Genomic DNA, 14,308 nt, shown 5'->3' on the forward strand with positions numbered 1-14,308 from the left:
GAAATTTGAAGAAAGAAGATGGAGTACATGTACAAATGGAGTAGTACATTTGCAGATATATATATATATAACTTATTAATGACAATTCCATGAATATTTGTCCTGAAAAGAGTAAATCAGTTCTCTCCTTGTTATCATCACCCTTAATTTCTACCCCCTTCTGGATATGTAGCTTCACCAGTTTTTAGAAATATATATTACATTACAAAATCTCTTCTATAATGAGTCTAGGGTGACAACAGTTTTAATGAGGAGAAATTATTAGAAGAGGTTAGAAAATTGACACCTTTTCTGTACTGCGCAAATTAAGAGGAAAGTTGTTTTGTTTTCCTTTCAAATATGAAGTATCAGCTCATCCTTTTTTTTTAATGTGTTTGCTATCGATGTTCACATTTAAGAGTCCTCATATCCTGAGGCAGAAGGAACATTTCCAACAATACACAACACAATTCTATATTATTTATTACTTCAGTGGTTTCTCTCTTGTTTCCACTTTCAACTGGGGAAAAAAAGGCCTTTTCATGATATATTATGTCATAGTTAACCATCCAGAAATATGGTAAATAACCCACAAAATGCAATTTTAACTTGATGGAGATCATAACCTCCTAGAGGGCAGTGAAGTTTGTCCCCTTATTTTGCATCCCGTCCAATTTATAGTGACCCGCACGGAAGAGAAACTTAAACATGACGTGAACTGAAAGCCAGCACAGACACACAGATACTGTATGGCCCAAATACCCTTTTTCTAATCAGAATTCTGTTTTTGGACGGTAAAGTGTCTCACACTTAGAAAGGAAATGATAGATATAAGTAGAGTTCTAGTAGAATAATGCCATAAAATAAAATATCAAGGGAATAAATATATGGTAAATAAATCATAAACTATTTTGTGTAAATTTGAGAAAGCATAATAGGATGGAGGAAGTTGAGAATGAGAGGTATAAATTATATATGTGTGTGTGATCAAATGTTAAGAGCGGATGCTACCTTTCTTCCAAATGACTGCAAAGATTTTCTGAAAGTGACAGAGTTATGGGCATTTTGTACGTGGGAAAGAGAGGTCACTCCAGAGAATCTATGTTCCTTGGAATGACATTAGGTGCTCTCTTAGGCTAAGGTTCTGAAGAGTCCATTTCTGTCGGCTGCTTTTTTTCAGTACTTTTTCTTCCATTTTCTTTGTGCTTTTTACTTTGCGACTGTCATGTTTCAGTTCTTTATATCTCTGCTTTATTTTGCTGTTTCAGAAGAGACATCAAGCTAATGCTTCTTCTAATCTCATACCTGCCAATAACACTAAGGTTAGTATGAAGCTCCCATGTCAGGAGGAATAGCTCTGTAGCAATATTTCCATAATGGCAGTGCTTTGACAAGCACATTTGCTGGGTTTGCTACCTAAATATTTTCCTTTATCCAATAAAGACAAAAAGCAAACTTTTAAAAAATCCCTGAGACTAACTTGAAGCCTTATCTTCCTTTCAGTCTTGTTGGCCTAGGCACAGACGAGTTAACGGCACTATTTTTGGTGGCATCTGTGAACCCTGTCAGTGCTTTGGTCACGCGGAATCCTGTGATGATATCACTGGAGAATGCCTGGTAAGTGCTTTCTCCTTTGGAGATGCTGATTGACAGGGCTGAAGTCAGCTCAATAGGCCCTGCAATTCAGTTACTACCTTTGGGGCTTTAAATACTTGAGTCAGGAAGTGATTTGATGGCACTCTTTATATTGAACTGAGTTGGAAGCTGGGAACGTTCTTTCATACGTGGTCTCCCTGACTAACAAGCATTAGAAAGTGTTTATTCATATTAGTCTAAGAATTGAATTAAGATCAGATACATCATAATAAAGCATAACTAATGACTGGGATACCTTTCTACCACAAATATATATGGTTTCAATCCTTTCCATAAATCTACCAAAAAATAGACTGTATTTCTGTAACAGGAAATAATTTATATCCCCATAATATGAAAAGTATAAAATGTAACCTCTGTAACAGGCATAATTCAGTTTTTGTCACTTTGAAAATGAGGGAATACTACATTTTTTTATTGTCAAATGTCAGCATTTAACTAAATACAAAGCAACATATATAGATTAAAAAATCATAAATATATGCAATACATATTCACCAGAGCTCCTTACTCCTTTTACAATTAAGTCTATACTTCAACCAGAAAAAAAAGCTCTGCAAAAGGCAAAGTACTTTCCATCCTGCTAAGAAGCTTTTGGATTAGAGAATTACACTGAATAGACAATTCTGATTAACTCAAGGGCATGTTAGTTTTATATTGTCTGACATGGCATGAAGCTTGAAACAACACTTCTCATTTCATTAGTCTTGCAGAAACACAATTTGAAATGGTGGCAGTTTAGGAAGATATCATACTCTCATTTCCCTGTAGAATTTAAGGCAGACTCTGTTATCTGTATTTCTTAATGTTCTCTCTTTCTCTTGCTCATTCTTCCCCCCACCCTTTTTCTTCTACTTAAAAGCTTCTGGGAAAAATCCAAAATGAAAATTCAGGGCTTTTGTTTCAATGTGATTTGGCATTTAGGTTTATTGATGCTCTTTCTGTTTTCTGTATAGAAGATTTTGTTTAATTGCATTGCAGTATAAAGCGTGATAGCCTTAATTTGTGGATCAGTAGATTTTTCAAATGGCATTGTTATGAATAGAAAGACTAAGTGATTTTCATTTTAATTATACAATAAGTCTTTTAAAATGTACCTTGGAAAAAATACTGAATTACCTTTAAACACTTTACTAACATGCAATAGGAAATATTCAGCCCAAACCAGATATAGATTTGCTTTACTGAAACCTAGAAAGACAAAAATAAGTATTTCATGATACCAGACTTTTAATGTTCCCAATAGTAATATTTCATGTTGCATTCATTAAGTCTAAAATCATGCTGTTAATTCATTTGGTTATGTAATATTTCTAAGAATGAAGCATATGAAAATTATGTGAGCATATGAAAATTATGTGAGCATAATTTTGGGAGGAAGAAGGGAGGGGATCAATGATTATGTGAGACCTTCTACTAATGAAGCCTAGTTTACTGACTTTGTTTCATGGACAGGGAGATAGGCTACTTCAAATAACACAATGAATCTTAGGGAAACAACAGAGATCTTGATGATAGAGAGAGAATCTGGGGTGTTTTCTGAGGTTTCCTCTGTAGCTGGTAAATAGGTGATGATGTAAGATATTTCTGGAGACTTTCAAATTCTCTTTATCTGAAATGGTATTAATAACTAAATGCTGATGTTCCATTTTGAGTGTATTAATTCTAATGTGATCCACAAAGAGAAAAATATTTAAATGTTGCACATCAAAGGCATTCTTACTGTTCAGTTGACCCGCATTTTAGCTTCCTTTTTTTATTATTTATGCTTCCCCCCCCAAGCACTAGACAGAAAATTTACAAAACTTACAGATAAACTGCTTTTTAGTTTGGCTTTGAAATCTAATTAGAAATTAACTGAAATATTTTTTGATATTAGATCAAAATCCAGACCTCCGTTATAGGGCAGACTTATTATATATTAAAAGGTCATTTTGACTCAAAGTACTTTTGAAGTGATCTAGGAAACACTCAAGCCACATGGGAAGATTGCATACTTGTTCCTTGTCATTGTTCTTTTGATAAGCAATGTGAATAGACATTTGGAAAGTAGTTTTGTAGCAGGACACCTGTAAAAATAACCAGCCCATCAGAGCGAACCTTCCGTCTTTTTCAGTTTGGGTTTTCCATAGTATTGTTGTCTAATATTGTTTTATGGTTTCAACTGCAGAAACACTTGAGTTTTAAGATTAATTTTATTTACATTAACTGAAATATGACATCAGGAAATGTAAGAAACTCCTACATGTTATTTTTCTTTCAAATCAGTAAAGAAAAGCATAGTCTCGGGGTTGTGCAAGATTTTCAGTTGAGTTTTAGAAATACCATTTTCAACATGGTTAAAACATAATCAGTTTTATAATCTTATTTTTTAAAGTCCCTAAGTCTTTGAAGATATAATTTTGATTGTGTCAATATGACAATATGCAAAGAATATTGCAAAAAACATACTTTTTTAGTAAGAGACAACTTTAAACTTGAAAACTGCAAGGAACTAATATGAAGATGAAATCAAAGAGGAAAGCCTTTCATCAAATTGATCCATGTTTTGCACCTTCCATCCCAATGTGCTGTTATTTAGACAAATGTGGATAATAAAGTTAACACCTTTGCTACTTTCATAGAGAGTTGCAAAATAAATTTGAGAATTTTAGATACCTTAAAGAAAAACCTATTTTCAAGTATCACCAGATACTAAAGAATTACCTACTCACTGTCATGAAACTGTCATGAGATTTCAGAGCTTGAAAACTTCATGTATTGTGAGCTTAACTCCCACATTTACAGATTGTAAGCAAGTGGATTACTGGATTTTCATTTAACGTTGTCTACAATAAAGAATCTGTCCCTCTCCCGAAGGAATTTAACAAGCTATGTTCAGAAGTGTTTATTTATGGGTGTCTTTTTCTTAAATCCATTTACTAAGTGTAATTAAAATTGAGCTTCTTAAAAATATACTAAAAGAAATAATAATTCAGAATTTTCATTGAATCAAACTGGCTATCCCATTGGTCAATCAGATTAACAAATTTTTACTTTGTGCTTAAAGTGAATTTATATTTTGGCTATTAGCCATTTCCTCTACCTATTTAGTTACTGATGATAAAATTAAAGGTTTTGCACTCCAAGCTCTGATGAATTCTTTGGAAATGAGAAAAAAGTAGCATTTTATATGCTTGTAAAATTAAAAATGTATTTCAGTCATAATAAATCCATATCGTATGGTAGGTAATAGGCATTAGATACATTTTATTGTATCATTGGAGACTGAAGAAGTTATGTTTACATGATGCCAAAACATCATTAAAACTTATCAGTGCTTTATAGACAGTTTCACTTGTTGATTATCTGATTGCTCACCTTTACCAGTCTTGATCAATTTTGTGAACACAAAGTGGGTTTATGAATATACTTTAATTAATATGAAGAAATCAAGATATAAATTACTTTATTTTGATTTTTTATTTTTGAAAAGAACATGGTTTCAAAAAATACTAATTAACAGAAAAATACCATTTCAATTTTTTAAAAAAGTGTGTGTATGCAGAAAATTATAAGACACTGATGAAAGAAATTAAAGATGATACAAATAGATGGAGAGATATACCATGTTCTTGGATTGGAAGAATCAACATTGTGAAAATGACTCTACTACCCAAAGCAATCTACAGATTCAATGCAATCCCTATCAAACTACCACTGGCATTTTTCACAGAACTAGAACAAAAAATTTCACAATTTGTATGGAAACACAAAAGACCCCGAATAGCCAAAGCAATCTTGAGAAAGAAAAAAGGAGCTGGAGGAATCTGGCTTCCTGACTTCAGACTACACTACAAAGCTACAGTAATCAAGACAGTATGGTACTGGCACAAAAACAGAAATATAGATCAATGGAACAGGATAGAAAGCCCAGAGATAAACCCACGCACATATGGTCACCTTATCTTTGATAAAGGCGGCAAGAATATACAGTGGAGAAAAGACAGCCTCTTCAATAAGTGGTGCTGGGGAAACTGGACAGCTACATGTAAAAGAATGAAATTAGAACACTCCCTAACACCATACACAAAAATAAACTCAAAATGGATTAAAGACCTAAGTGTAAGACCAGACACTATAAAACTCTTAGAGGAAAACATAGGCAGAACACTCTATGACAAATCACAGCAAGATCCTTTTTGACCCACCTCCTAGAGAAATGGAAATAAAAACACAAATAAACAAATGGGACCTGATGAAACTTCAAAGCTTTTGTACAGCAAAGGAAACCATAAACAAGACGAAAAGACAACCCTCAGAATGGGAGAAAATATTTGCAAATGAAGCAACTGACAAAAGATTCATCTCCAAAACATACAAGCAACTCATGGAGCTCAATATCAAAAAAAACAAACAACCCAATCCAAAAATGGGCAGAAGACCTAAAGAGACATTTCTCCAAAGAAGATATACAGATTGCCAACAAACACATGAAAGAATGCTCAACATCATTAATCATTAGAGAAATGCAAATCAAAACTACAATGAGATATCATCTCACACTGGTCAGAATGGCCATCATCAAAAAATCTACAAACAATAAATGCTGGAGAGGGTGTGGAGAAAAGGGAACCCTCTTGCACTGTTGCTGGGAATGTAAATTGATACAGCCACTATGGAGAACAGTACGGAGGTTCCTTAAAAAACTACAAATACAACTACCATATGACCCAGCAATCCCACTACTGGGCATATACCCTGAGAAAACCATAATTCAGAAAGAGCCATGTACCACAACATTCATTGCAGCACTGTTTACAATAGCCAGGACATGGAAGCAACCTAAGTATCCATCAACAGATGAATGGATAAAGAAGATGTGGCATATATGTACAATGGAATATTACTCAGCCATAAAAAGGAATGAAACTGAGTTATTTGTAGTGAGGTGGATGGACGTAGAGACTGTCATACAGAGTGAAGTAAGTCAGAAAGAGAAAAACAAATACCATACGCTAACACATATATATGAAATCTAAAAAAAAAAAAGAAAATGCTCAGAAGAACCTAGGGGCAAGACAGGAATAAAGATGCAGACCTACTAGAGAATGGACTTGAGGATATGGGGAGGGGGAAGGGTAAGCTGGGAAAAAGTGAGAGAGTGGCATGGACGTATATACACTACCAAATGTAAAATAGATAGCTAGTGGGAAGCAGCCGCATAGCACAGGGAGATCAGCTCGGTGCTTTGTGACGACCTAGAGGGGTGGGATAAGGAGGGTGGGAGGGAGGGTGATGCAAGAGGGAAGAGATATGGGGACATATGTATATGTATAACTGATTCACTTTGTTATAAAGCAGAAACTGACACACCATTGTAAAGCAATTACACTCTAATAAAGATGATAAAAATAATAAAAAAAAATAAAAAGTAAAAAACAATGTGTGAGGGAAATTTTTATGTGCCTTGTGGTTTTATTATTTATTGGTATACATTTTTAATTTTTCAATATTCTCATTTTTAAATTATGAGTTAAGCAAGGCCCTCGCAGCTGTAATACATTAGTGCATTGTCCACATCATCAGAGCCTACTGAGGTCCAAATTAATCTCTGATGTAAAAGGCCAAAGTGTCAGAGGTTTTGTAGGATTAGCCATAGTTCTCATTAAATCAGCAGTTTAAGCTGAACAATTGATTTTTACCTAAATCAGGTACAATTTCCATTAAACATATATTATTAAGACTCTATAACTATACACACACACACACACTCACGATCACTTGTATTTCCTTAAAAAAAACAACAAAGAAAAAAGGAAATACTATTTGCATAATGAAAAATATTTATAATGAATTTCAGTCATCTTTTTGTAAGTATGCATATGCTGAAACTAGTGTGTAGTTTATAAGCTAGATATTAAATTAACTTTCAGTGCTCTCTCCCAGCTGTAAAATTGACCATTTAATGTGGAAAATTATTCTTTCTGGCGGGGAATAGACTAATGATTCTGTAGATCTATTTTTGGTAACATGTTGATGCTTGAGACTGAAATAATAAACTCTGATGTGCATTTCTTCCTCAGAACTGTAAGGATCACACTGGTGGCCTATATTGCAATAAATGTCTTCCTGGTTTCTATGGTGATCCTACTAAAGGAACCTCTGATGACTGTCAGCCCTGTGCCTGTCCACTCAATATCCCATCCAATAAGTGAGTAACAAACTTAACCTCTCTCATGAGCTGGGAATCCAGTTCTGCAAGTGCATTTTTGATATAGAATTTACCCTTTCTCTTGTCACACATAAAAAAGTAATAGATTTATGCATGAATTTCTCAAGAAGATACTGTGAGTTTTTCTAAATATAAAACATTTAAAGTTATGGCTATTTATTCCGCAGATTTTTTAGTATTTTAGCTCTAGTTTGGGGGATTTAATATCTAAGAGACAGAACTCAAATAGATTTTCTAAACCAACTCCAAAGAACAGAAGACATATATTATACAAACATAGACATGTGCCCACAGGCAAGCACTTGCACGCACACATACACACACACACACACACACACATATCTTCATACTGTACTAAAAAGACTACTAATATAAATGCTGCTCATTTGGGTCCCAGTCACACAATATTTGTAACTCTTAGGCAAGTCATAAACCCCTCAAAAAGGTAAAATAAGAAATCAGTTAGTTGACCTTTAAGCATCAGTTCTGTCCCTTAGCGCACGGTTTATCATATTATCATATTATGTATATATATATATATGTTTATCTTATTGAAATAATTATAATTGTATTATATGATAAATTATATAAATATTGAAATATGGGTAATAATTTGCATCTTATTTTACATAAACTACATCTTGAAAAAGTTTAATGCAAACTTCATACAATTTTTCTAGTCATCCAGGTTTCTTTCTGTCTTTTTTTAAAATTTTCTGTTTGTTCACCTAAAATAATAACCTTTTGTAACAGACTTTGATTTTTGTTTGTTTTTGTTTTGCTTTATCAGTTTTTATTGGACTATAGTTGCTTTACAATGCTGTATTAGTTTCCTACTGTACAACAAAGTGAATCAGTCATACATATACATATGTCTATTCTTTTTTAGACTTTCTTCCCATTTAGGTCACCACAGAACTCTGAGTAGAGTTCCCTGTGCTATACAGCAGGTTCTCATTAGTTATCTATTTTATACATAGTAGTGTATATATGTCAAACCCAATCTCCCAATTCATCACCCTCCCTTCCCCCCTTGGTAACCATAAGTTTGTTCTCTACATCTGTGACTCTGTTTCACCTTTGCAAATAAATTCATCTGTACCATTTTTCTAGATTCCACATATAAGCGATATTATACGATACTTGTTTTTCTCCTTCTGTACCACACTTTTAAAAGTATATATTTTGTCTGCTCTTCCTTTTACCTTTTAGGGGAACACTGTATTTCAGCCGCTCTAATTCACTTTCCCCTTAGAGCAGCCATCCCTTAAGCAAATATGTAAGCAAGACCCTGAAACCAAAAATGTTTTTTATTTTAATGGGGCATATTATGTTGAACAATAATCAACACTTTTTACTAGTAAAAATTATAAACTATAGTTTTAAATCAAAGAAATTATAAAAATTTTTCTTAAAAGCAAGCTTAGTGCTTAATAAAATTCATATTATTTTATGTACTTTCCACCTGTTTCTAAATGCTGTATTAATGCTTGCAGAGCAAAAGTTTTTAATGATTTTTAATGAAATCTGTCAGTTACAGTTTTTTAATGTGAAGCTGTTATCAAGTTCATCATACTCTGAGGTCTTACCCAAGATATTCCTAATGGAAATGGTCTTTTGTTACTAGAGTCCATAAATACTACAAGCTAAAGACTTTGAGAATAATTCTGTCATTAAATTTAAAAGTCCTCATAGGAACTATGCTTCCTATACTTCATCTCACATGAAATCCTTGTCCTCTTTCCTGACAACCTTCCTTCCTCAGAATTTTCCATCTTAGTCACTGGAAAAGAAGAGAAAGAACTAAGATTTAATGAAAGCAGCCTACTACATTCTAGACATAGGCTCAAGCACTATATTTGGCATTATTTTACCTTCAAAAACTATTCAATAAGTGGGTCTTATTTTATAGATTAAGAAAAGAGTTTCCGAGTGGGAAAAGAGCATTATAGTGCCAATTCTCAGAGAATTCCTTGATTTAAATGCTGAGTTTCATACTTTCTAACTGTGTGACTCTGGGAAAGTTACTTAAACTCTCTGTGCCTCAATTCTCTTGTCATTAGTTGTGATAATAGGACCCTCTCATAGGGTTCTTGTGAGAATTACGTAAATTAAAATACACAAAGCACCTAAAACAATGATTGAACATGGTGAGCCTTATTTTGCTCAGTCATAAAATATTAAAGTATCAGAGTTGGAATTTTAAGTTTAAAGTCCAATGTGCTTTCCATTCCTCTACAGTTTTACATTGAGGGCTTCTTTAAAAATCACACTGCATTTTAAGTGATAGCATTAAGAGACTTAAATGGGAAATGGGGTAACTATATATTAGTGATCGGAACATTTTCAGAATTTAGGGCATGAGCCTGGGTGGTTACAAAACTGAAGATCCTTTGGTAACCAGGGATGTCAGAGAAGAGGAAGAAGGCAAAAGGAAATCTGGAAAATAATGAATATGTTGGTCATAACGTGACACAAACCTTGCTCTCTGGTGTACTTGTGAAGGATCAGATCAAGCAATGGAGAACCTACTCACTCACGTAGCTGAATGGAATTCTCCAGAACCATCCAACGTATACAAAACTTTCACTGAGGTGAGGAAAACAAAGGGATAGCATCTAGCCACTCATCTACATTGCACTCCTTCTCAGCCAAAATGTCAATGGCATTAGCACAGCTGTCAATTCAGCACAGCTGACCATTCATAGTACCATGGGAATCCTAGCCTAATATATTTGCAGAATTATGTAATTTAGTGAATATGTAGACCTTATGAATTTATCTTCAAATTAGACCAACTAATTACCAATTACTCTAAATGCAGAAGAGCCATAAGGGAGAGAACTTTGCTTGGGTAATTATAAGCATTCATGACCCATTCTTCTCTGTTTACTGTGCCTCTACTTTAAAATGGATTCTAATTGTGTTCCTGAAAGGAGAAAGTCAGCAAGCGTTACAATACCATCCGTCAGTGCTAAAAAGGATTGAGGTCCCAGTGTCCAGTGATAAAATGTTCTTTAGTATTGTATTACAGTTCGGTATATTATGCAGATCTTGATTCTTTAAAATAAAGACAATTCAATAATAACAATGTAAGTTACACCAAATATTTAAAGATTCTTAATTTCAGGTGCTTTCATTTACATTAAATAATTATTAAATTATTAAGTAATAATTTTAACTTTAGAATTGGCAATAGAGGGCAAAAAACAATTTTAAATGCCAGCTTTAAATGTGACATTTTTACCAGGAATTATACCCAGTATCTTGTAATAACCTATAATGGAATATAATCTGTAAAAAACCCGAATCACTGTGCTGTACACCTGAAACTAATGATATTGTAAATCAACTATACTTCAATAAAAAAGTGGCATTTTTATAAGTAGAAAGAGGGAACAGTGATGATCCACTTTGTTTAAAAATTTGTTTTCAGAGGTATTAGGTCTTTTAAATTTAACACACTTTGAAAATTAACATAGTTAAGCTGCACAATAGTGATGAGAAAAATTCATTTTAATCTAATAACCTGAATTTTTTTATTCACTAAATAATGGGGATACTTAATGACTTAGAGAAACTCCCCTTTTAAAAAAGTTTTTAAAAAGTCATTACACTTATAATCTGAGTTAGAAACTATGAGGAATAACTTGACTAGTTACATATTATTCAGAAGATGGGATTTGAATGTTCATAAGTTATTCAGAAAAAAAAAATTCAACTAAAGGTTGCTGCAACCTTCATCTAGAATTGTAAGGCTTAGTGATAGTTTTGCCTTGGTGATTTATCTATTTAATCCCCAGTCATAAATCTTATAGGTCATAAGCATTTTGGCTCCAAATTTCTTAGATAATATTGCAAAATAAATCAAATGTGTAGGGAGATAGAGATAGGTCAGTATAATTATTATGATGTATGAATACAGACAAGCATATAATATTTAAATTATATATAAAAAAATATATATATATATATCACTTCATCAACTATTTGCAGTGTCCACTGTTTGCTTAGCCATCTCACATTGGTGATGTATATATTCTAGCTATAGATTGTAACTAGGTAGTGAAATTTATCTCTAGAGAATAATAATGTAGTTATCATTACATTATGTAATAATGCAAATAAAAATGTAAATATTTCAAATGTTTATATTAATTAATTTCTGGCATCACACAGCTTATAGATTAAATATGATATGAAAGAAACACATGATTGTCTGCCCTTGAACACTTAGGAGTGTTTGAATAAATAATATTATTGAAATCATTGTAGATTTTCATCAGTTATATAAAAAAATTGGAGATAATCTTGGCACAAAGCTGAACAGAGAATAACAGAGAACAGAGAATAAGTTCTGTCTACTAATATCATTGTGAATACTACTTCTTTGTGCACATCAGAAATGCTAAACTTTAAATTTGTGAAAGGATGGACCACTTCTAGAGCTGACTTTTGGACTCACTCAAGGGGCCACATTGAATTGTTGTTAAAATTAGTACTTATAACAGAGAAATATAAATATTCTAAGACAAAATTTAAATTTAAGGACCTGTTCATTTCAACAACTTTAGAAATTTTAGAGTGTGCTAGGTATTTTAGAGCACTTTCCCACATATAGTTTTATGTACACACAGGTGATTATCGTGTATCTTACTAGTCCCATATACCAGAGGGAAGACTAAACTCCAGAGAAATTAAGTTCCTGGATCGTGATCATACAGCTTGCTTGTGGCAGAACCAATATTAGAACCCGTATATTCTGATTCACCTCTCTGTGCTTCTTCCAATGGCACTATAGAAATAGAAACAATTACAGAGACATTGAAGAGAAGCAAAAAAAAAAAAAAAAAATTTAATAGGACTTAATGTTAGACAAACTATGAATGTCCATTGTAAAAAATGACTCTAGTGTTTGGCAACAGCTATGCTAACTCAAATGTAAGGAGCTAGATGGGTGAAAAACTGCAGGTTTAATTACTTAATTTATTGTGGCACTGTGCTAAGTATTTGCTTTCGTAATTTATCAGCATGAAGGCTTTACTCAGATCATACTCCTGTTTTGCTAAATGAGAAACTCATGTTTAGAGAAACACAGAAAATAACCCAATTCTAATTACAAAATCCAATTATGGACATTACATCAGATTTCACATTATTTAAAGATAATTAAAGAAATATGTTTGCTAAATGGGTCTCCTGAGAATAAAGAGAACAGATATCACTGAACTGAAAGAAGAAAAAACTTATGGAGAAATTTCAAAAATATATGTGATCCAAACCACAGTCATGAAGTAAGATGAGTTTGCCCTTCATTTTTCTCCTCTTTCTCTCAGTCCTCTACTCCTTTAGCAGTTATTCGTGGACAGTCACACCATCTTAGCCCCAGCTTCCTCACTCACCGACACTTTGCAGCATCTTATCCCTTCTGGTCTGTCTTCCCCTACCCAAGTGTTCCAGGTAACAATTAGCTAAAAGGAGTCCTGCTCTCCTATTTTATATGCAAACGTAGAACATGTCCTGATTGTCTAACCCCTAATGATGGAAAATTTATGCCAGTGATGAAAAACTTCATTATTTCCTGTCACATCACAGAAACCAAGAGGCAATTCAGTTCCCTCTTGCATTGGCTGTGAGAAAGTTCAAAGCCATATGATCTGCCACTATCCATATGATCTGCCACTATCCAATGAACATATTGTACAATATATACATATACACATATATACGCATTTTTTACAATACACATTCTGCACTCTAAATATACCCCTGATTTTATCTTATTTTTTAGTTCTTTTCTCTTTAATCGTATTGCATCATTTTATCTTAATGTACATATTTTGATAGGTAAGATTAAATGCATTCTGGAACAAAGCTAATTTTATCTGTATTTATACATTCACATACCTAAATACATACACATATGCTCACATACATATTCATTTGTATGTACATATATACACTTACTTATAAATATAAAAATTTACATTCAGCCATTTAAAAAGACTGTTTCTATGTGTAGTTCCTTACTGTTTATTCCAGCAATAGCTTCTCTTCCTCCCCCTGTTTGTGGAAAAAGCCTGCTATTCTTGATCTCTTGTGTCTTCTGTGGCATGGAGTGGATAATCCAGGAAGCCGAATATTGCCTCTGCTGGTGTAGAGCGAGCCAACTAGAGTTAGATGACATAATCTTGGAATCACTTGAAGTCAACAAAGATCTTACAGTTCCCTCTTTCTATCACAGAACAGTTAGCTTCCTGTATTTGCCAAAATCAGTGTCAAGTTGCTGCATTTGCCAATCCGAATTCTATAGACATTTTTTGTTGTACATGTTTATTTCTCATTCTAATTTTATGTTTGTATTTGACTACCATCTTCTCCATACTTATAACTGCAGTTACAGCAGTAAGGGAGTGAACCCTCAGTTTACGTTGTTTAAGGAGTATTGAAGCACAAATA

General features: G+C 33.2%; 1 protein-coding gene across 1 annotated transcript in view; it reads left to right on the top strand.

Moving 5' to 3' along the window:
• The window catches only part of LAMA2 (laminin subunit alpha 2), a 606,716-nt gene that overhangs the window by 362,103 nt on the left and 230,305 nt on the right, over positions 1-14,308 (top strand). Inside the window, exons 16-17 of the mRNA XM_082668794.1 lie at positions 1,483-1,596; positions 7,701-7,828. Of these exons, the coding sequence (XP_082524920.1) occupies positions 1,483-1,596; positions 7,701-7,828 (242 nt within the window). The remainder of the gene's footprint in view (positions 1-1,482; positions 1,597-7,700; positions 7,829-14,308) is intronic.

This window comes from Grampus griseus, assembly GCF_964374135.1.
Source record: "Grampus griseus genome assembly, chromosome: 13".
NCBI classification, from domain to species: Eukaryota; Metazoa; Chordata; class Mammalia; order Artiodactyla; family Delphinidae; genus Grampus; species Grampus griseus.